The sequence below is a fragment of the Garra rufa genome, chromosome 1 (genome assembly GCF_049309525.1).
Source record: "Garra rufa chromosome 1, GarRuf1.0, whole genome shotgun sequence".
Taxonomy (NCBI): domain Eukaryota; kingdom Metazoa; phylum Chordata; class Actinopteri; order Cypriniformes; family Cyprinidae; genus Garra; species Garra rufa.
Window position 1 is genome coordinate 20958866 of NC_133361.1, and position 25036 is coordinate 20983901.

Genomic DNA, 25036 nt, shown 5'->3' on the forward strand with positions numbered 1-25036 from the left:
GAGTAAGAATTTTATTAGAAATATTATATAAATTATTAGAAATTTAAATAAAAAACGATGTTTTACAATGTTTTAATAAATATAAGTCGATTGTATGATTGCATTATAATGCTAAATATTATTTTACTACATTATGTACCAAGTATGTATAATTATGTATAATATTTTATATAAAACACATGACAAGTGGACATATTAATTCAAGTCAAATCAAATTCATTTACATAGCGCTTTTCACAATACATGTTTCAAAGCAGCTTCACACAAACACGTTATCCAGAACTTGTAACAGAGGAAATATCTCAAGCCCGTCATTTCCTCCATAAGTTCGCGTGCATATATCACAGCCTGTCGTTCACGCATGTTCGTGCTCGTCCACGTTCTCGCCCTTAGCGTGTGGTTGAGTCACAGCAAAACACATTTCCGGGTTCTTCATGACCGCTCCCATTTTGTCTGTGTGTGTGATTTGTGCTTCGAGCATGCGATTAGGTAACTCCTGTTCCTCCTCCTACAACTACAACTTTCATGCACCCAAAATGGTGTTTGAGTGTCAGCCCTCTCTCTTCTCCCTCTGCTCTTTTCTCCTCCTCCTCCGCTGGTTGGTGGTGTTGTGTTGTAAAGCCCTGCCAGCATGTCAGCTGATCCCGCATGTTTCACCCCCCAGTCAAAGAAAAAGAGCCTATTTACATTCACCAAGCAACATAACAGACCTAGAGCGATATTACGAATAGCATCGCGCATTGATTTTTAACATGTTTACATTCGCTTCAGAATGAAACAAACTATGTAAATAGATCCAGAGAGAATATTTCACACTCTCAGAAAAAAGGTACAAATCTCTCACTGGGGCCATAGCTTTTAAAAACGCACACCTTTGTACCTTTTAGATACTAACATGTACACTTTAGGTACTAATATGCACCCTTTAGGTATACAGGTTCTGCCTTGGTGACAGCTTTTGTACCTTTTTTCTGAGAGTGTAAGATATGCATTATGCATTGCTCTGTGCGCTGATATTTTAGGTAAACTGTAAACATATCATTAATGCTTAAAACATAGATAAATAAATGTTGTGTAAACGTAAATTTTAGCAGATCAAGATGAATAAATTTATATTATTGCTTTAACGAAAGCAATAAATAATAACTATAGCTTACGAAAAATATAACCAGTTTACATGCACCGATCATTTTTTACAGATCTAGATCAATATTTTTATATTAATGATTTAAAAATAATAACAAAAGTTAGTTACAAAAATCCAGCGTGTTTACATGCACGTTCATATTAGTGCTGTCAAACGATTAATTCAAACATCCTAAACGAAAGTTTTTGTTTACGTAACATAAGTGTGTGCACTATATGTATTTATGTATATATAAATGCATGTAAATGTATATTTTTAAGAAAATATGTTTATATATTAAAATAATATGTATACACTAATCGCGATTAATCGTTTGACAGCACTAATAAATATGCAATACGTATACATGTAATTTTTTAATACACGTGCATTAATTTATATTTAATATTTACATTAATGATTTAAAAATAATAAAAACTAGCTTAAAAAACAACCATGTTTACATGCACTGATATTTTTTTTATTAATATTAGAGCTGTCAAGCGATTAATCGCATCCAAATTAGTAAAAATGGATTACATAATAACAATTATTTTTTTATTTACATGCAATACCACATGTAAATATTTTCAGAATATAGTGTGTATGTGTGTGTATTTATATATACATAATATACACAGTATAGACACATTATGCAAACAAAAACTTTTATTTTGTATGAGATTAATTGTTTGACAGCACTAATTAATATGCAACACATATACATTTATTTTTTAATACACGTGCATTGATTTATATTTAGGTTCATGCTTTAAAACTTAATGTAGAAAAGCGTACTTTTTAGATCCAGATCAATATTTTTATATTAATGATTAAAAAATAAATAAAAGCTAGCTTACGAAAAATATAACCTGTTTACATGCACTGAAAAAAACTTTAGTGCCGTCAAACAATTAATCGTGATTAATCGCATAAAAAATAGAAGTTTTTATGTAATAACAATAAAAGTTTTTATTTACATGTAAATATTTTCTAAATATAGGATGAATTTATATATACATAATAAATAAACAGTACACACAGATATATTATGTAAACAAAAACTTTTATTTTGGATGCGATTAATCACGATTAATTGTTAAAATGAAAAATAAAAGTTTTTATGTAATAACACATGTAAATATTTTCAAAATATAGGGTGTGTGTGTGTATTTATAAACAGTATATATTACACATATATTACACATATATTATGTAAAATTTTGGATGCGATTAATCGATTATTTTTGATGTGATTAATTTGACAGCACTAATTAATATGCAACACATATATATATATTTATTTTTTTAATAGACATGCATTGATTTATATTTAGTTTAAAAAATACTTGTTTACATGCACTGATAAATCTTATATATTAATATTAGTGCTGTCAAATGATTCATCATTATTAATCTATACATTTATAAAAAATAAACGTTTTTGTTTACATAATATGTGTATACTGTGTATATTAATTATATATATATATATATATATATATATATATATATATATATATATACATACACACACACACATACACACCCCCTATTTTTTGAAAATATATATGTAAATAAAAAAGTTTTATTACATAACATTTTGGATGCGATTAGTCGCGATTAATCGTTTCACAGCACTAAACAGTGCATGTATTATCCAAAATATAAGTTTTAAATAAATAACAATTATTTATATAAAATAAACATACACTTATACACATACATTATGTAAACAAAAACCTTTATTTTTCGCGATTAATCGTTTGACAGCACCAATTAATATGCAACAATTCTTAATACACATGCATTTATATTTAGGTCCATGCTTTAATTTTTTTAATGTAGAAATGCTTGCTATCAGATCTAGATCTATATTAAAAGACATGCATTATGCTTTAATTTATGTTTAGGTTCTTACTTATGAAACAGCTACGCACGGTGCGCAGATATTTAAATGCATTTAAACCCATAACAAGACGCTTTCTGCCATGCAATCGGCGTGAAACTGATTTCAGGAGAAGATGGTCGACGTTCAAATGCTGTTGCAATACTCCTTTGTTTACATGCAAGTCCTCCTGTTCGGCGGAAGGAGGCTTTTTGGTAGTGCAGTGCTGTGTGTGATTCCTACCAGCTGTTTCCCGCCTTGAAAGACATCCGATCAGCTGCAAACACACACACATGCAGAAGGAGGGAGGGAAGAGAGCGAGCGCGCGCCACACACACACTACGAGGGAACCCCATCAGCTGGAAGAGTAGAGTAACCTTACAACTCAACACTCATCTCAGGCGCCCATGCCCGAAATCAGCAGGATACGCACAGGTCTGCTTCTTAAATGAGCAAGAGGCACGAAGAAGCTGTTTTGTTTTCACGCCGCTAAAGTACAAGAAGAATCGAGGAGCCCGAGCTGGAGAGAAGCGGGGAAGCATGGAGTATTTCATGGTACCAGCTCAGAAGGTGCCCTCCTTGCAACATTTCAGGAAAAGCGAGAAAGAAGTCATAGGGGGCTTGTGCAGGTACGTGAGAGCCTCTTCTAATCAATGCGCACACGTATGTGCGCGATTCTTTAATCCCGCGCCAACAGCAGCAGCGCTACTACTAGAGTAACATGCATGCATGATTTCTGTGTTATTGTGTACATGCGCCTATCCACTGGCTTAAAACAGCACGGAACCCAAGCGAGACTCGGTTTTCTAAATTTAAATCACCTCGCAGGGGTCTATGGAAGCCCCCTGGCTTGTCAGGTCAGTGCTACCTATGAAATATCTCGGCGAAATCGATGCATTTTGTGTCTAACAAACACAAACCACGTGGTTGCATGCACACACACCACGCTGCTGGTCTCGCCGCGCGTCTATTTCATATTACAAACCGCGCATATTTCGTCCCACCAGTGAATTTGCCGTCATATAGAGGGGTTTATAGACTAAAAGTGTGTTTGCGCTCAAGTTCGTGCGTTTTCCAGCCTTAAGTTATTGTGGGCAGTGCGGCCATGCTTGTGGCTCGTGTATTTGGCGTCGTCTGTTTCTCATCGCTATCAAATATTAAAAGTCTCCCGACTGCCATTGCAAACGCGTAACCTCAAAATACGAGGCTGAAATGTGCGTTAGGCGAGAGAAATCAAGCCGTGCGTGCGGTGGGAGAGAGATCAGATGATATTTGGACTGCGTCGCTGCTGCCGCATGGACGGAGGAAGCGAGAGGCGCATTGTTGTAATGGCGGACCGTATCATCTGTGAACACGATGTTTTTTATTTAGGCCAGCGAGCGTGTTGGTCGTCTCGCTCGATATTACACTTTCGGCTCATTGTGAACGGAATATGAGGTGTTTAGAGGTTAGTAAATTAATAACTGGTGTTATTTTAATAAGGGGGTGTGTATGCTGTTGAAGTAAGGCCCCGTCAATGCGTCTGCGATCCATTCTCAGAAGGGGGCGGGGCCAGTGAGGCGATTAGCGCACGGCGTTCTGGGAATTGTAGTTTTTTCCTAAAGTAACTCGCATACAAATAATGCGTATGGTCTTAATAGGTATGTTGTTGTTCAGTGGACATTTTGGAGATTTACAGATAAAACCGTGGTTCTTCAATATAGATTACAAAATGCATAGAATACCGTGGTTTTACAACTGTACAAAACACCAAGGTACTTTTTTGTTGTTGATAATGTTGCTTTACGTATAAAATGTATATACAGTCAAACCAAAATTTCTCACATTATCAGTTTATTCGCTATAGTTTAGAAAATGGTAATAAAATATGACAAGAACTCAAGAGTTAAACTGTGTCAGAACAAATACAAATGATAATGTCAATAACTTGTACAACTTTTGGTCCCAAATTTTGATCATTTTTACTGTATGAAGGGTTTTAGGTGTACTATATCTCAGTTTACTTTATTATGCTATCCTCACTTACATAAATTAACTATAGTGTCCTGCACTCGCAGCTAAAAAATATCAAAAATTATATCTGGTGTTTAAATAATTTTTGGTTTGACTGTATATTACCATTAAACGCCATTTCATTTGATTTATTTATTTATTTATTTATTTTTGGTTAAAACCATGTTTAAATTGTTTGTGTTTTGAAAATGTAGAAGGCAAAGGCATTTCTTTCTTCTCTAATAGTTTTAATTTGGTTATTAAGCAAAGTCCAGTTTAAACTGGATGCAAATCATTATTTTTATAGCAGTTAAATCAATTCATAATGTGTTGTGACTGAAAACACCCTGACTTATGAGCAGTGTTCGGTAATATTTTATGAATTTTGTCATATTACAAGCTTGTACTTTGGCCTATTTTTTTATCTTTCTAATTTGTTGTTGTTTTGTTGTTATTATTAGTATTAAAACACTGTTTAGAGTATTATTCCTTTTTAAATGTTACTTAAGTATTATTATTATAAAACACTACAATTATTAAAACACAATTTTTTTAAGCATTAATAAATATACTGCTTGTTAAGTATTATTATTTAAAAAAACATTACTATTATTTGTATATTAAAACACTTTTAAACATTATTAAATATTTACTGTTAAGTATTTTTAAAACATTGCTATTATTATTTGTATATTAAAACACTTTCAAAGTATTATTATTATTAAATATTATTTACTGTTATGACCTAAGTATTATTTAAAAAATAATTATGTATATTAAAACACTATTTTTAAAGTATTATTATTATTATTAAACACTTAAGTATTAATGCAATTATTAAAACACTTGTTACTATTATTAAATATTATTTACTGTTATGATTTAAGTATTATTGTTTTTAAAACATTACTATTATTATTTGTATATTAAAACACTATTTTAAAGTATTAAATATTATTTATTACGATATATTTTTTAAACATTACTATTATTGTATATTTAAAACTATTTTTAAGTACTAAAATGCAATTTTTTTAAAGTCTTCTTCTTATTTTTAAATATTATTGATTAAGATTTAAGCATTTAAAAACTATTATTATTATTATTAAACCACTTTTATTATATTTTTTAATGTCTATTATTATGTCTATTATTTATACAAAACACTTTTTAAAGTTTTAATACTACTTTAAAAACACTATTATTAATTATTATTATTAAATGATTTATTATTAAAGTATTATTAATTTTAAAACATTACATTATTATTTGTATATTAAAACACTATTTTTAAAGTATTATTAAATATTATTTATTATGATTTAAAAATTATTTTTTTCCAACATTACTATTATTTTTGTATGTTTAAAACTATTTTTAAGTATTAAAATTTAATTTCTAAAGTATTAATAATAAATATTATTTATTGTTAAGATTTAAGTATTTAAACTTATTAAACCACGTTTTTTAAAGTAGTATTATTAAACCTTTTTTAAGTATTATTATTATTATTATTAATATTCATTAATAGTCATTTAAGTATAATTTTTTTAAATGTCTATTATTTGTATATTAAAACACTCTTTTTAAGTTATTTATTTTTATTTATTATTATTTTTAAATATTACTTGTTATAATTAAAACATTACAATTATTATTAGTATTAAGTCATTATATATATTATTATTATTGATGTTTGTATATTACAAAACATTTTTTACAACGTCTCTGTAATTATGAAGTTATTTATTTTGAATGGTTATTATAGCTTGATTTATGTTTAATATAGAACTTTTGTGCTAGCTAGTTTACTCTTTTAAATGTTACATTTTTATTAGTATTCTTTATGGTAGCTTTAACTGCACGAATGCAGAGTCTCTCACCCCATTCTGAAATTAAAGCTCTCTTTTGACCATTTCATTTTCATGCATAAAAGAAGTTGGGTCATATTCAATGCACGATGGATGCAAACGGCTGATCTGACCGTATCTCCTGTTCCACTGTTGGCTCTAGTTGTGATTTTGGCATCGGATCTGTTTGCTGGGTTTTGAGCCGCTTGGACGTAAGGAAGCGAGCAGGGAAACCTCTCTCTCTCCCCTCATGTGCGCCGGCACAATTGTTCCCCGTGTTTGTCCTCATGCAGCTGAGGCGCTGCTGATAAGAGAGGCTTTCCAGAGATACCCCGTGAGATGCCCAGACAGGGAGGAAGTTCAATTAGGGTTCGATTTCCTCGGCCAAAGCACGCGTGTGATCGTGCGAGGCAGAGATTTCCAGGGGCTCGAATTTAGAGACAATGGGCTTCAATGAGCGTTTAGGAAAGTCAATATTTTCTTCTTCACACTTGAATGTTTCTCTTATGGTTGTGTCCTGTTTCAGGCATTTAAGCGAAAGGAAGTTGTTACACAAGTATCATTTTCAAAGAGAATTCATTTAACATTATTCAGCTTGGCAGTGTTTAAATGTAAGACACTTTTAACATGCTTTTGCAATTTCTTTAGGTGCATGATTATAATACATGCTCTGTTACAACCTATGAGGTTAAATGTAGTAATTTTACTTTTAAAATAAGTTTCAAGTAGACTAAAGTGCCTTTATATCTCCTCCTCACAGCTTAGCAAACATTCCCCTCACGCCAGAGACGGCGCGGGACCAGGAGCGGCGTATTCGGCGGGAAATCGCCAACAGTAATGAGCGCCGGCGCATGCAGAGCATCAACGCTGGCTTCCAGTCTCTGAAAACACTCATCCCGCATAGTGACGGAGAAAAGCTAAGCAAGGTGAGTCAGACCGCTTTTGTAAACGAACTGCTAAGAGTTGAAATCAAGTGTTGATTTATATGAATGTTTTTTTGTTTTTTTCAGAAAGTAAATACTTTTATTATTTACTTACTCTCATGTTGTTCCGAACCCATGTTTTTAAGCTCTAAACAAGCATGGAAAAGCATCTTGAAAGTAAAACAGAAGTAGTCTATATAACATACAATGCTGTATGTGACCCTGGACCACAAAACCAGTCTTAAGTAGCACGGATATATTTGTAGCAATAGCCAACAATGCACTGTATTTTCTTTTGTGCCAAAAATCATTAGGATATTAAGTAAAGATCATGTTCCATGAATTTCCTACCTTAAATATATCAAAACATAATTTTTGGTTTGTAATATGCATTGCCCAGAACTTCATTTGCGACAACTTTAAATGCGATTTATTTTCAATATTTAGGTTTTTTTTTTTTTGTTGCAGCCTCAGATTCTGGATTTTCAAATAGTTTCTATAGTTTTCAAATATTGTCCTATCCTATCAAACCACACATCAATAGATATTAATAAAAAAAATGACCCTATAACTGGTTTTGTGGTCCAGGTTCACATATTGCAAATCTTCTGATGTCACACAAGAGTTGTTTGTGTAATTTTTCTTCTCTTATAATCTTTGTTTTTGATTATAGAGTTGAATCATTCCAATATGTGACCCTGGACCACAAAACCAGTCATAAGGTTAAATTTTACAAAACTGAGATGTATACATCACATGAAAGCTCAATAAATAAGCTTTCTACTGATATATGGTTTGTTAGGATAGGACAATATTTGGCCGAGATACATCTATTTGAAAATCTGGAATCTGAGGGTGCAAAAAAATCAAAATACTGAGAAAATCACCTTTAAAGTTGTCCAAATTAAGTTATTAACAATGCATATTACTAATCAGAAATTACATTTTGATACATTTACAGTAGGAATTTTACAAAAAATCTTCATGGAACATGATCTTTACTTAATTTCCTAATGATTTTTGGCATAAAAGAAAAATCTATAATTTTGACCCATACAATGTATTTTTGGCTATTGCTACAAATATACCCCAGCGACTTAAGACTGGTTTTGTGGTCCAGGGTCACATATGTGAATGAATCATTCATATGTTTTGCGAACCAGATTCACCTGATTCATCAAAAGTATCCAACTCACAAATCAGAGTTTGTTCTTTGAAAATCTTGACATCTGTACTTTTGAACCTGTGTGATAGCTTTTAGTGAGTCTGCTTTTGTTGCATTGGAAAGATCTGCGTGAATGTTTTTTTTAGCATCTGCTATAACAAAAGTGTTTGTTATTTGGGTAAACCATTCTTTTTAATATAGATTTTATGTAAGTGTACACTACTAAGATTTTTTTCTTCTGCTCACCAAGCTTGCATTTATTTAATCCAAAATACAGTAACGGTACAAATTTGAAATATTTTAACTATTTAAAGTAACTGCTTTCTATTTGAATATATTTTAAAATGTAATTTATTTCTGTGATCAAAGCTACATTTTCAGCATCATTACTCCAGTCTTCAGTGTCACATGATCTTTCAGAAATCATTCTAATATGCTGATTTGCTGTTTAAGAAACCTTTTTATTATTATCAATATTTAAAACAGTTCAGGATTTATCTGAAATAAAAAGCTTTTGTAACATTTTACACTATACCATTCTTTTTTTTTTTTGGGAAAGAAATTATAAAAAATGTAATACTTTTATTTAGCAAGGATGCTTTAAATGGATCAAAAGTGATGATAAAGACAGCTATAATGTTACGAAATATTTCTATTTCAGATAAATGCTGTTCTTCTGAACTTTCTATTCACCAAAGAAACCTGAAAAAATTATTCTCAGCTGTTTTCAACATAATAATAATAATAATAACAACAATGTTTTTTGAGCAGCATATTAGAATGATTTCTGAAGGAACATGTGCTAAAGATTTTTTCTACTGGCCCGATCGGGCCAGTGGTTCAGATTTTTACTTGCCCTGACAAAATTTTCACTGGCCCAACCAAAAAAAACAAATTAAAAAGTTAATAGTTATTTCTTAGCCACATTTTAAATAATGTGTCAAAAGCCAAATATAACTATACATACACTTTTCCTTAAATACAATTGACAATTTTAAAAATTATAATTGTGATGTAAATTTATGCACAACAGTATGTCCAGGTTTATGGTCCCAGATCAGCAGTTAACTATACATAAATGGAGGACTAATATTAAAGGAATGTTGTTGCAAAGAGAAGAAAATCAAACAATATTAGTAAACAGACTGTTATTAAGCAGAATTTATGTTAAAAGTTTTATTGTTTTTATGGTGGTCGTCCATGAAATGAAAGTTTTTACATTTTCATATGTTTAATTAGTCTCAGAGGTGCCATGAGTGCAATCAAATTCATAAATTCATGTTGAGATTAATGTTTTAAATATAAAATTTTGAATACAGAGATCTGCCAGCAGGTGGCGGCAAGAGATTTAATTACTGAATCATATTCGTTTGATTTGTTCGAACGGATGGTTCATTCAGGAATAAAGCCTTTATGAATGGCAAATTGAATCATTTCACTAGATTCGTTTAAAAACGCACGTTCATTCATAAACGAAACACCGCTGTGTTTGAATGGAGATGCGCAGCAGCTCAGTTGTGACTTGTTTCAGACCACTTTTGATGAAGAAATAGAGCAAAATCAGGCATAGTGTTATAGTCAGACAATGTAAGTCACTTAATAATAACTTGTTTATTTAACTGTTGTAATAAATCAGTACCTCATTTACAAACTCCCACAAAAATGATTAAAAGCTGTCACACAAGCTGTTTGCGATATTACAAAGCTCTATTATAATCAACGGCGCTCTCTATAACTTACTGCACAATCAGTCTCTTATTTACACTCTCTTTACACTTTGTTTATGAAAAGATTCGTGAGATATGTCTGTGATGCATTATTCTTCGTTGCAAAAACGTGTAGAAACCTTTGAAGCTCCACTGAGCGCAAACACAGATATGCTGATGGGATCAGTCGCACATGGTGCTCCTAAATATTTTTTCACAGTCGCACGTAGTAATTTTTAGTCGCAAATGCGAGTTAGAAACAGACGTTTTCTTTTTAGCTTCATAATTTGATGCTGCCGTCTCGTCGCTGTACTGGTTGTTACCAGGTTACGGAAAAAACTGTGCTCACAACATCCAATCAGATAAGAGGAACTGAAAAGCAATATGGTGTTCACGAAATCACAGAGAAGGTAACATTTAAAGGCTTAAAAACACAAGCTGTTTCTCGATTCTAAGACTGTATTTGCAAATTAAACTTTAGTGACAAGGCAGCACCGATCGGGCCAGTGACGATCCTGTCTACTGTCCCGAGCGTCTCGCACGCTGGCCCCGGGCCATCGGGCAATCCTTATTGTCGAGCCCTGATGTGACACTGAAGACTGGAGTAATAATGCTAAAAATTCTGCTTTGAAATCACAGGAATAAATTACATTTTAAAATTTATTCAAATAGATAGCAGTTATTTTAAATAGTAAAAATATTTCAAAATTGTACTGTTTTGCTGTACTTTGGATTAAATAAATGCGGGCTTGGTGAGCAGAAGAGACTTAAAAAAAAAAAAAGATTAAAAATCTTAGTTTAAAAACTTTTCACTAGTGTAGATGCCACCAATAAAATGTCAATTATCTTTTTCTTTAAGTTTAAATGACATCTGATTAGTTCTCTTTTAATATATTTCACTATTACCATATGCTATACTTCTTTTTAAATTCTTTATTTATTTTAAAAATCTAAAATTAAGACAAAGCTGCTCACCAAGGCTGCAATTAGTTTGATCAAAAATGCAGTAGAATTGTGAAATATTATTACAGTTTAAACAAACTGTTTTATATTTGAATATAGTTTAAAATGTAATTTATTCTTGTGACGCAAAGCTGAATTTTCAGCATCATTACTCTAGTCTTCAGTGTCACATGATCCTTTAGAAATCATTCTAATATTCTGATTTGCTGCTTACTAAATAGAAAGTTCAAAAGAAAAACTTTAGAAGTGTCTTTACTGTCACTTTTGACCAATTTAATGCATCTTTTCTGAATTAAACTACACATTTCCAAACTTATGAACAGTCATGCACACATATCATCCATCACAAAAGATGTTTAACATCATTGTGCCAGCACATTCAGATGGATGTAATGCGATCTCTTTCTCTCTCAGGCTGCCATCTTGCAGCAGACGGCCGAATACATCTTTTCTCTGGAGCAGGAGAAGACGCGGCTGCTGCAACAAAACACCCAACTCAAACGCTACATACAGGTGAAGCTCTTTTCTATATCTTATTAATATAGCAAATTAAACATGGCTTATGAGAACATTTGAGATCTTTTTATTTCCTGTCGTCTCATGTTTTCCTCCTCCCCTCAGAAGGAGTTCAGCGGGTCGTCCCCGAAAAGGAGGCGCGCCGAGGAGAAGGATGAAGGGATTGGGTCTCCAGACATTCTGGAGGAGGAGAAGGTGGAAGATCTTCGACGAGAGATGATCGAACTCCGACAACAGCTGGATAAAGAGCGCTCCGTTCGCATGATGCTAGAAGAACAGGTAAACATCCTTTTAGCTTAAAGGATAACTATTGCCAAAATGCAACCTGGGCCGTTTTTTTTTTTTTTTTTTTTTACAGTAAACGAGACAAACATATATCTAAAAGCATAATTACGACAAACGAGCCGTTTTTGGGATTGACCGTGATTTTGTTTTGTGGTCAATGGCCAGTGAATGGGAATACTAGGGGCATAAATGTGAGCGCATCAAAATCGATATTTTTACAACACTAAGGCTCGACACACCATGAAACTTTGCTCGAAGTATCGCCTGGGTCTCTACACATGAACTCCAGCATTGAGAACATTGTTTGTGTACACAGAGTTTACTAAAAAGAAAGTTTTTGAACAACTCACTTTCACTGTTTGAGTTTCCGCTCGCGGCCGTCTTGCCAGTCAAGAAGTGTCGATCTCCGAATGCGAATGAATGGACTGCATAGGACAAAATATCAGGCTTATATGAGGCTCTTTTTACAACTAGAAGGTTAATATTGTTTTTCAAAACAACGAATTAGCCGTGCATTTATATGGAAATATGCTTTAGGAGCTATCCATCTTTACTCTCCTCGCATTCGGAGATCGACACTTCTTGACTGGCAAGACGGCCGCGAGCGGAAACTCAAACAGTGAAATTGAATTGATCAAAAATTTTCTTTTTAGTAAACTGTAGTAAACACAAACAATGTTCTCAATGCTCGAGTTCATGTGTAGAGACCCAGCCGATACTTTGAGCAAAGTTTCATGGTGTGTCGAGCCTTAGTGTTGTAAAAATATCGACTTTGATGCGCTCAAAGTTATGCCCCTAGTATTCCCATTCACCGGCCATTGACCACAAAACGAAATCACGGTCAATCTCAAAAACGGCTCGTTTGTCGTAATTATGCTTTTAGATATATGTTTGTCTCCTTTACAGTAAAAAAAAAAAACAGCCCAGGTTGCATTTTGGGAATAGTTATACTTTAATTTGTACCTCATTACAAAAGGGAGTTCTCATTCATAACATTTTGTCATCGTTACTTGACAAATCTTGTGAATCTTCAACAGAACTCGCTCAACTAAATCTCTCCTATTTGTATTCATCACAGCCCAGTGCTGAAGAGTTGTCATCTGTGAAATCCGTTATCAAACTTTTCTTTTGCTGCATCAGTTTGCCTGCTAAAATTAGCTTGCTTTAGTCTTTGCATATTTAATGAGATATCGCAGAAGGTGCACGGCTCCCCCGAGAGCTTGAATCGTTTCCGAACATCACACTTGAAGTGCAAATTAAACCTCAATCTCTGCTGCTATCCATGAAACGTGCTTGAGAAACTTCCTCAGGCTGGGAAAAAAAAGTATTAAGAGGAAACACTGCTGTTGTACTGACCTGAGTGTGTTTCTGTTAGATCCGCTCATTGGATGCACACTTGTACCCAGAGAAGCTAAAGGTGATCGCTCAGCAGGTCCAGGAACAGCACGTGCAGACGCAAACTCTGCTCCGTCTTCAACAGCAGCAACAAGATCAGCTGGGAAAAGAGACCACCCCACCTGCACGCAGCCCGCTGGTCAGACATACTATCAGTTTTACTGATATACTAGCATACTAATGATAAGAGGTTTTGCAGTGCACTTTGTTTGTGCTGATCTGAGGCGTTGATCCACTAGAGGGCATTAGAAGAGTTGAAGACAACATCAAATGACATTTGCTATGCATTTAACTTCTGTAATGTGACAGATTTCTGAGTGACGTAGTATTCAAATGATAATAATGTAGGACGGGACTTTATTTTACCTATGGTTTGACTGTGTAATATTACTTTTTGATGTCTTAGAATATTTAGATATATTTTTAGCAGCAGAGAATATTATTACTATTATTACGCTACTATAAAAGTCTTATTCAGCAAGGGTGCATTAAATTGGTCATAAGAGACCAATTTAAATGTTTCAAAAGATTTCTTTATCAAATAAAAGCTGTTCGTTTGAACTTTCTATTCATATGTGACCCTGGACCACTAAATCTGTGTTAAGTAACATGGATATATTTGTAGCAATAGCCAAAAATACATTGTATGGGTCAAAATTGATTTTTAGGCCAAAAGTCATTAGGCTAAAGTAAAGGTCATATTTCATGAAGATATTTTGTAAATTCCCTACCATAAATATATCAAAACTTAATTTTTGATTAGAAATATGCATTGCTAAGAATTTCATTTGGACAACTTTAAAGGCAGTTTTCTCAATATTTAATTATTTTTGCATCCTTAGATTCTATATTTTCAAATAGTTGCATCTCAGCCAAATATTGCCCTGTCCTAACAAACCATACATCAATGGAAAGCTTATTTATTCTGGACCCTTATGGTCACATGTAAAGAATCTTGAAAAATGCATTCAACAAAATTTATGAATCAGCACAACCGTTTTCAACATGTAGTCAACAGCAAATCAGCATTAGAATGATTTCTGAAGAATCATGTGACACTGAAGACTGGAGAAACGATGCTGAAAATTCAGCTTTGCATCACAGGAATAAATTAAATTTCAAAATGCATTCATATAGAAAACAGTCGTTTTAAATTGCAATAATATTTCATAAAATATCTGTTTATTGCATTTTTGCTTTTGCATTAAATGCAGCATTGGTGAGCATAAGAGACTTCTTTCAAAAACAATCTTACAGACCCTAAACTTTTGAATAATGTGCGCTTAATCATGCACAATAAGACCAGATACATTGATGAGTAACTATATGCATTAAGTGTCAGTTCTGATTTGTTGTAACCCTTCGTCCTGCTTTATTTCTCAGGTGTTTTCTCCTGCCACGCCGCCTGCGCCCACTCATCACGCCACAGTAATTGTTCCCGCCCCTGCGCCGCCGCCCCCTCCCCATCATGTCACTGTGGTCACCATGGGCCCCACCTCCGTGATCAACACAGCATCCACATCACGACAGAACTTGGACACCATTGTGCAGGTAAAACCTATTTCTGCCCAGCTCAAGGAGAAAGTCCTAAATGAGATTTCACTACCAGATTCCCATTGTTGCGGGCACTAAAGAACTACACCTGAAGTTGTAGATTAAAAGAGACGTTCACTTCGGAAATAATGTGGGAAATAACCCATGTGATTCTTCATTTGCAAATAAATTAAGATTTTTGAGAAAAACCTTCCGGGATTTTTCTCCATATAGTGGACTTCAAAGGGAGCCAAAGGGTTAAAGGTCCAAATTCTAGTCTGTCTTTTTATACTTTTTAACCACAAATGCTCATCTTGCACTTACTTAATGCACTTCACGCATTACATAATCATGTTGAAAATGTCACGTGAGGTTAGTTCTTTGTCTGTGTACTCCGGTTCAAAAAGGTAGGGTAAGCTGAAAAACTCCATCTCATTTTCTCCAACTTCAAAATCACCCAACATCGTTGTTTTATGTTGTTTTGTTTTTTTGTAAAGGTAATTTTACTCTTTTTGCACATTCACTTTGTAAACATTGGGCCTGTACTTCCACCTACGTCACACTTGACCTTTCCTTCATGATTATGTAATGCATGAGGTTGGGCTGGTGCAAAACGAGCATTTGTGGAAAAAATAAAATTATATTTTAAGAAAATTACCAGTTGTTTTGCTTAGGGCTGCCCGCTAGTAGTCGACTAACCATTTAACCATTAGCCAAAGAGAAGAGGCTTGGTCGACCCAAATTTTATTAGTCTCTTAGTCACAGAAAAAACAAATCCACAGGAAGTGGCGAAGTCACAGAGTCTGTGACGGACAGATCGTTAATGGCTGGTCTGTTTGGTAATATTGCATCGGACAGGACATCCAAATGCACACCTATCATTCATCCACCTCAAATATGACTTTCATCTGAAATATGTACGTAGTGGCAACTTTAGGCTACATGGCCACTCAGTTTAATATTAACCGAGAACAATGTGCGCTATTGAAGTGTCTGTGTGGAGTGTGGAAGCTGAACAGTAGCGCATTCTTTTATCATTTTTTATCATACCGATAAAGGTAATACATATTTCTTTAGAGACTACATTTAATTGTGTGCACTCACAATAACGAAACATTGTGTTTTTGTAAAATAATTAAAACAAAACAGGATGCATTTTCAGCCGTGCCTCTCTCTGAACTTTTTTTTTTTTTTTACCACAAATGCTCATCTTGCATGTCCACATCTTCACACATTACGTAATTACATTAGAAAGGTCACGCAAGGTTAGTTCTTCGTCTTCGTGAAAAACTTTCTCCTCAAACTTCAAAATCGCCCCCAATTTTTTTTTTTTGTTAACTTTCTTTGCACGTTTGCTTTGTAAACACTGGGTTGGTACTTCTGCCTACATCTTGCGTGACTTATCCAACACGATTACATAATGTGTGAGGTTGGGCTGGTACAAGACGAGCATTTGTGGTAAAAGTACCTTTTTTTTTTTTTTTTAAGAAAATTACCAATCGTTTTGCTAGCTAAGACCCTTATTCCTTGCCTGGGATCATGTAGAGCTCTTTGAAGCTGCACTGAAACAGCATTTTGGACCTTCAACCCATTGGCCACCATTGAAGTCCACTATATGGTGTAAAATCTTTGAATGATTTTCTCAAAAACATTAATTTCTTTGCGACTGAAAACAGAAAGACATGAACATCTTGGATGATATGTGGGGAAGATGCACTAATCCTTTAAAACGTGAAAATATCTTCAGGTTATGTTAACCACAGATCTTATTTCAGGCATTTAACCAAAAACCTATTAAAAAAAATCCACTGATTTCAGGATTTTTGCACTTCCGGTTCCAATTTTTCCAATCCAGTTCCAATTTAGTTCAGAACAAGTAACCAAACCTAGTGTAAAACGAGTTGTTTCAGATAATAAAGCAAAGTTAAGCAAGTCAACCTACAGTTTCTTCCTGTTTTCCCACAGGCCATCCAGCACATCGAAGGCACACAGGACAGAATGGTCGTGCCCGAAGAGGAAAAGCGCCGGGCGGTCATCGTCACTCCGGGCCGTGTCCTCACAGACACCGGCGACTCCGACACCGCCTCTGACAACGAAGGATCTGAGGACTGTTAACTGCCCCAGTCACCCCCAACCCCCATATCGCCCCACCACATGTAACTGGGAGGCGCGGAAAAGGGGTGAGGGGGGTCTGCGGCGAAAGGGCCTCCCGCAGAAATACTCTTTCTTTCTCTCTCCTCTCTTCCTGTCGCTGTCTTCTTCACACTCGCATACGGGGGGACTCACAGATTCAATGACTTGAAGGTTTATTGGGGGAGGGGGGAACAAAAAACAAAAACAAGAAAATAAGGAAATGTTACAGGAAATGTGCTACAAGCAGAACGAGCACGCTTATGTATACTCGCACAGTACACTATAACCCCATAGCACTCTGGTAACTTGTCGTTACATTCATATGATACAGCTCTTACTCATACTCCGTCGAATCGTCTTCTGTTTCAACTAGGTAAGCGATTTTGTGAGGGAATCACAAAATCTCCCATCAGAATCCACCACAGGTCTTCCAGGCCTCTGCTTAATCACTTCCTGTTCTTCTTCCTGCCCACAAGAGGGCAGTAGAGTCTTCTGATCGGAGGAATCCCATTCCCGCGTCTCATCTCTCGAAATTTGCCCCGCCATCCTCTGGTTGCGTCATATTCCTCTTTCCGTTCTGGGGAGGCTTGAAGCATCACTGTGAGCCAATGAGACTTCAGAAACCTGTTTCACACCATGGCTTCCGAAACTTTAGAGGAAATGTTACCTTTCTTTCGTTATTGTTTTATTTTTGGCGCCGACGCGCTCCTAGTTTTCCATTTGCCTGCGGGCACCTTTGATTGATTGTCAATGGAGGGACAAAGACCGCCACTGCTTAGAGGGCCTTGTGCCGCGTCCTTTGTAAATAACGCAAAGTTATTACGCAAAGAAGGGGGACTTTGTGCACCCGAAGTCGCTCGCCTTTACTGGGCTGGGTTCCCAGTATGCTTGTTTGGGCGACGCACTTCCTCCGTCGCGTCAATTGCCCTCCGGTCCTGTCCTCACGGATGTAATTTTGAAATTCTGGCTGAATTTGTGTCGTTTGTGTGTCAAATGGAATAAGCTAAACGTCAGGTACACGTACCTGCGATTAAATTTTTGTCGCTTTTAGCGCACTCGCTAAAAAGTGTAAAGGTTTGTTTTTTTGCGACAGTGTGGAAATAGCACTACCAGGGTTGTCATAGCCCGATTTCAGCCTATGCAGCTCTTTTGGTTCTCGCCCCCTTTTGAGAGCAACTTCGTGGCCCCTTTGGTCCTCTGTCCATTTGTCAAGTTCGACGCTCTGTAATGATGTTTACGGCGACACCGAAGAGTGACTAGCCCGTAATCATGCGCTCAAGCTCTATGCACTCGCTGGTTCACTCGGCTCGCTTGAATGTTTTAATTTCCCTGTTTCTCTCGGCGTACGACGAGGACGTTCGTAGACGCCATGAATAATCACGTGCAAGGTGGTGCTACTCCTGCGAGAGCTCTCCGGATAAGCCAAGGACGTCCGATCTGGCTCCTAGAGGGCACTGTCCTGTAGAGTTTGTCTCCAAACACCTGAATTGAGGATTACTACAGGTGTGGAATGGGAAAAGTTGGAGCAAAGCTCTCCAGGACGTTGGTCCTTGGGACCAGGCTTGGACACTCCTGGGATAAGCCATGGGATAGTGTGAACTCTTCATACCCCTGGTGGGATTGAGAGACGGAGCGTATCCTGTGTCAAAACAACGGCCAGTGGCTTGCCTTAAAACAGCTTCGGTGTGCACAGTGAGGCACAGAGGCCTGCCTTAAACTAGCCCTGAAGGTGGCGCTAGAGAGCAAGGCCGGAGGGCACGGTTAAGACACGGCGTCCCATTTTCATCTCTTCTCATCTCGCGGTTCACGTTTCCAAACATTCCAGAACGGTCTACCGTTGTGTTTTGCGTTGAGTTGCCGACGCTAAAGTCGGCAAGATTTGGCCATACGGTGAGAGTCGTCTCGTTTTTTGACTGAAATTTTGAAAGTGTGCATGTCCCCCTTCCCTTATGAAATATTACAGGGAATCTTTTTGCTGCTGGACAGATTGTTTTTTCCTTCTGGATTTATCAGGTGCTTGTCAGCACGCTGGACCTTGTCATTCGTATTGCGGCGAAGACTGCAGGGAATCGGGGCTTCCAGAAGAACGGGCTGGTCTGATATTGGCAGATTTGTTCATTTGTACTTTTATTTGGCATAATAGCGTCCTGCTCGTGCTGTCTTTTCACGTCAAGTCTGTAATAACGGTTTTGTCTCCGCGAGTCTCTTTCGCTCCCCCCGCGTTTGAACATTTCCTCTACCGAAGCCACAGGGTGTCTATTTTTTGTGTATTTTCTACTCACAGAAATCACTGTAAGAAATCTCGAGGACATATCAGAGGTTGGGGTGTGTCGGAAACGGGGGGCGATTTTATGAACCTGAAGCACTTACTGTAGTATAACGAGGAGCGACTCTTGTTTTCAAAGAGACATTCTCCTCGACCGAAGCTCTTCTCGCTGTGATTTTTGAACCACACGGCTGTGTTTAACCCTCAACGTTTGTCCTGGCACACCACACAAAGTCCTCTGGCCGTCTCCGCAGTCTCCAGACTTGTCCTGTCTCTCATCCTCTCCCTCTTTTATTGTCTGTCATCTCTTATTATTTTTTGTTTCTATTTTTGTTGTTTTTCTTTATGTGGGACAGTCAGTCCATTTGGTTGAGAAGCTATTGTATTTTTTTTTTTTTTTAAATGGGGAAAAGAGGCTTGTGCCTTTGTAAAAACAGAATAATAAAGTTTGTACTTTGTTTTTTACAACTTCGCAGTGTGTTGTGTAAATATTTCTCCGTCTTCAATATGAAAAGGCAGTATAAAAGGCACTGTAAACCTCTGCTAGGTTACATATCGAGTAACAAATCAGTTCGACTTTTAACATTCTAAGAATGTTTTTAAATGTGTTACCCTGGACCACAAAACCAGCCATAAGAGTCAGATCATCTAAAAATCTGAATAAATAAGCTCTCCATTAATGTATGGGTTGTTAGGATAGAACAATGGTCGAAATACAACTATTTGAAAATCTAGACTCTGAGGGTGCAAAAAAATCTAAATATTTGAGAAAATCACCTTTAAAGTGGTCCAAATGAAGTTCCTAGCAATGCATGTATGTACAATGGTGCTCCAGGGTCACATATAAGAGTGACGTGTTGCTGTGGCATTTGGGTGCCTCATAAATGGGAAGACAAGCTTCGATTTCTGTTGTGCTATTCTGACTCCTGGAGTGTGATTTGTACGTGAGCAAAGATCACTAAACCATGAGTGCTCGAGGAACACTTTATGATTCCCTCGACACTCTGACATTTACGATATAATTAACCTAAAAAGCTGTTTTATCATCAGGAGAGTGAGGGTCAAGGAGGAGTAAATGGTTTAACACTTCAGAAATATTACCAGAGTTTTTAAACTGTGATTTAGTAACCTCAAAATTTAGTTTTGTATGTTGTATATTGTCCGCTGGTGCCAAATTAGAAGCTCATGCAGAGTTGTAACTTCAGATGAAGGATAAAGATTTGGATTTGTTCCTTGAATTGTTTTTTTTTTTTCTTGTCAAACATAGTCCTATCCTACCCATACAATTATTATTATTATCTTTTTTTACAAATCCGTTACTGATTCCAAATTACACAACAAAAATTGTAATTACTTAATCTATTGCGTTACACATTTTAGGTTAAATATTCTGACTACTTAAAGTCACAATTTTGAGAGATATAAGTTTATACAATTATAAACTTGCAGTTTAGATTTTTTTCAGTATTGCATGATATGTACTTGCAATTGTGAGTTAAGTCAGAATTGTGAAATATAAACTTATAATATAACTTATGAGAACATATCAGTCCTTTTCCCATTCAAAACTATACTTTATAAGTCGCAATTGCGAGTTTATATCTCACAATTCTGAGAAAAATCAGAATTGCAAGTTTATATCTCGCAATTGAGAAATAGTCGGAATTCTGAGAAATAAAGTCAGAATTGTAAGATATAAACTCGCAGTTCTGGCTTTTCTCAGAATTCTGTGATAAACTCGCAAATGCAAGAAAAAACTCAGAATTGCAAGATTAGAGAAATAGTTGCGATTCTGAGGAATAAGTCACATTTGCGGGATGTAAACTCGCAATTCTGAGAAATAGTCAGAATTGCAATTATAAACTTGACTTTTTTTCAGTATTGTGTGATTTTAAACTCACAATTGCGAGTTAAGTCAGAATTGCGAGATATAAACTCGCAATTCTGATTTTTCTAAGAATTCTGTGATATAAACTCGCAAATGCAAGAAAAAAAACTCAGAATTGCAAGATTAGAGAAATTATTGCGATTCTGAGGAATAAGTCACATTTGCGAGATGTAAACTCGCAATTCTGAGAAATAGTCAGAATTGCTTTTATAAACTTGACTTTTTTCAGTATTGTGTGATTTAAACTCGCAATTGCGAGTTAAGTCAGAATTGTGAGATATAAACTCACAATTCTGAGAACATATCAGTCACCCTCCCCCCCCAAAACTAGACTTTATAACTCACAATTGCGAGTTTATATCTCGCAATTTTAGAAAAAAAAATCTGAATTGCAAGTTTATATCTCGTGATTCTGAAAAATATTTGGATTTATGAGAAATAAAGTCAGAATTGCAAGATATAAACTCGCAGTTCTGACTTTTCTCAGAATTCCGTCATATAAACTCGCAATTGCAATAAAAAACTCACAATAACTTTAAAGTCTTTAGAATTGAGAGATATAAACTTGCAATTTTGAGAAATAAAGTCACAATTCTAAGAAATAAAGTCAGAATTGCCAGATATAAACTCGCAGTTCTGATTTTTCTAAGAATTCTGTGATATAAACTCGCAAATGCAAGAAAAAGTCACAATTCTAATAGTCAAAATGTCAAGATAAAAAATTGCAATTCTGAGAAATAAAGTCAGAATTGCAATTATAAACTTGCAGTTCTGACTTTTTTCTCAGTATTGCGTGATTTATACTCACAATTTTGAGAACATAACAGCCCCCCCCCCAAAACTAGACTTTATAACTCGCAACTGAGTTTATATCTCACAATTCTGAGAAAAGTCAGAAATGCAAACTTGCAAATGCAAGAAAAAAACAATTGCAAGATTTAAACTCGCAATTCCGAGAAATAAGTCACAACTCCAATAGTCAAAATTTCAAGATATAAACTTGAAATTCTGAGAAATAAAGTCAGAATTGCAATTATAAACTTGCAGTTCTGACTTATTTTCAGTATTGCGTGATTTAAACTCGCAATTGCGAGTTGAGTCAGAATTGTGAAATATAAACTTACAATTCTAAGAACATACCAGTTTCCCCCTTCAGAACTAGACTTTATAACTTGCAATTGCGAGTTTATATCTGAGAAAAAAAGTCAGAATTACAAGTTTATATCTCACAATTCCGAGAGTCAGAATTCCGTGATAAAAACTCGCAATTGCAAGAAAAAGCTCAGAATTGCGAGAAATAAAGACGCGTTTCTGAGAAATAAAAAGTCACAATTCTGAGAAACATAAACCAGAATTGCGAGAGGAAAAAACTCAGAATTGCGAGATTTAAACTTTATCGCAATTCTGTGAAATAAAGTTGCAATTCTGAAAAAATAAAGTCAGAATTGAGAGATTTAAACTTGCAATTTTGAGAAATAGTCACAACTCAGCTCTGACTTTTTTCTCAGTATTGCATGATATACACTTGCAATTGCAAGAAAAAACTCAGAATTGCGAGATTTAGGTAATCTGATTACTAAAACTCATTTATTGCATTAAGAAAATCTTGTACCATATTAATATAAAAATCCAAAGAGTAATTAGCGTTGTTATTAGCAACATGAAGTGCATTAAACATTACATTGCGTCACGGTTTACCAAACTGGTGTCTGTAAATTTATTGGGTTTGGTACAATGTGCAAAGTTATATAGAAACACTTTACAAAAAAAAAAGTAACTGTGATTTTTATCTAATTCTGACTTTCCCCTAGAAATGTGAGAATTAAAAAGTTGCCATTACCTTTTTATTTATGTTAAGTATATTTGGTCTAAGCTCACAATGAGCATGTCTGGGGAATCATAGAATGCAGAAGTCATGCAGTTCATTAGTTGTAAATGATTATTATTTTTATTAAATTGCTTAATTTATAACAGATTTGCATAATTCTTTTAAATCCCAGAAGACCCTTAACAACAGAAACAACCACCTGCTGTTTGTTTCACATTTGTCTTTTACAAATGAATCGTGCCTGTACTTTTAATGAACGTAGAGTTCATTTGCCAGTGAAGCGCTGGAGTCGGCGTCTGCTGTGTAATGATAAGGCGTTAATCTCCACTCTCCGAGGAAATGATGATGCTGACTTTTACACCTTATTCCCGACTGTCAACTCCTGTAATCCTACCTAGCGCGACTGCTGGTGATTAACAGCAATGACTCGAGCCTGTGATCAGGTTAGTCTAAGTTCATTGAAGAGAACGGTAGTTTACGATCACCAAGCTATTCGAAACCTGCTTTTTAGATCAAATTCATCAAGTGGAATGCTGTGTCACTAATGCTGTTGTCTTGTCATGCCTCTTCTACAACATTCCTTCTCAGCTGCCAAACACCAATCAACACCAGCTGAAGTACCTTGAGATGGCCGCACACCCTTGATTTGACGTCACCGCCGTGACGGCTCTGCTAAAAGAGACAGTCAGCTGCTCGATTGCGCCCTTTTCTGACACCTACGGCACCAGCCCCCTCCATGTAGTCCCGTCTGTAAGACCACCCTCTTGCTGGCACCCTCTGACCTTCTCAGCCCAGTATATATAGCCAGAGAGGCTACCAGAGGTCTCCTGGCAGCCAACATGAAGGTCTTAGTCTCGCTCTGCGTCTTTGTGCCCCTGCTGGCACTGGCCACAGCAGGTAAGAGCATTTTCCTCTTTTACCTCAGATGAGGTCAATTGGTGAAGTCGTCTGTAGAACAGAGTCACAGCCCCTGTGTTGTGGTTTGAAATGTTTTAGCGGGAAATCTCAAAGATTGAATTCAAAAGAGTGGTTGATACAAAGTCGAAAGCATGTTAAGGTTGTTCTTGTCATGCAAGATATGTTTAGTAGAAAGTATAGGATGTTTGAATGAGTTAGGCATGGCCGTGTTCATGAAAATGGTGCCTTCTGTGACGGTCACCAGCAGGAGATAGGCCACGTCACCATCTGCTGAGCTATTTAAACCCGCAGTGTTCAATAATAACTCTGGACAAGGATGAGTTATCTTAGGACTCGGCATGTGCAGTTTAACAAAAAGTTGTCTGAATGCTAAACAAATCTTTTGTAATTTAGATTTTATGATGTGTATTGTAGTTTAAGCTCTGAGTAGCTGATTCTGTCATACTGGGATAAAGGACACGGGTTTATTTTGGTTCAATAGCCGTTTTAGCACATGCATTGTGTGTCAGCTGTTGTGAGGCATGGCACCAGCTTATGGAAAGAGCTAGAGCCTTGGGATGACTGTGAACCAGTCACTGTGCTCCTGTTTCCAGCTTTTCTTGAGGCCCCGTTTCCTAATTTTAGAGGTTTGATTGGGGGCTCGGCCGGGATTTATATAACA

General features: G+C 35.8%; 2 protein-coding genes across 5 annotated transcripts in view; both read left to right on the forward strand.

Annotated features, from left to right (window-relative positions):
• The first annotated feature begins 3287 nt into the window (after positions 1–3287).
• tfap4 (transcription factor AP-4 (activating enhancer binding protein 4)) lies at positions 3288–20139 on the forward strand. 3 transcript variants are annotated; one of them, XM_073848624.1, is made up of 7 exons: positions 3288–3643; positions 7617–7782; positions 12028–12126; positions 12238–12408; positions 13790–13948; positions 15193–15360; positions 17308–20139. In XM_073848624.1, the coding sequence occupies exons 1-7, from the start codon at positions 3555–3557 to the stop codon at positions 17455–17457; spliced, it is 1002 nt and encodes a 333-aa protein (XP_073704725.1). In that variant the 5' UTR covers positions 3288–3554; the 3' UTR covers positions 17458–20139. The 3 variants fall into 3 exon arrangements, with proteins under 3 accessions (XP_073704725.1, XP_073704717.1, XP_073704733.1); XM_073848616.1 differs by having other exon boundaries at positions 3289–3643; positions 12235–12408; XM_073848632.1 differs by lacking the exon at positions 3288–3643 and adding an exon at positions 3746–3871 and having other exon boundaries at positions 12235–12408.
• Positions 20140–24280: 4141 nt separating this feature from the next.
• srl (sarcalumenin) overlaps positions 24281–25036 on the forward strand; it is a 51694-nt gene continuing 50938 nt past the window's right edge. For both annotated transcript variants that reach the window (XM_073837242.1, XM_073837250.1), the window contains exon 1: positions 24281–24354. In XM_073837242.1, coding sequence (XP_073693343.1) covers positions 24297–24354 — 58 coding nt within the window. In that variant the 5' untranslated portion in view covers positions 24281–24296. The remainder of the gene's footprint in view (positions 24355–25036) is intronic.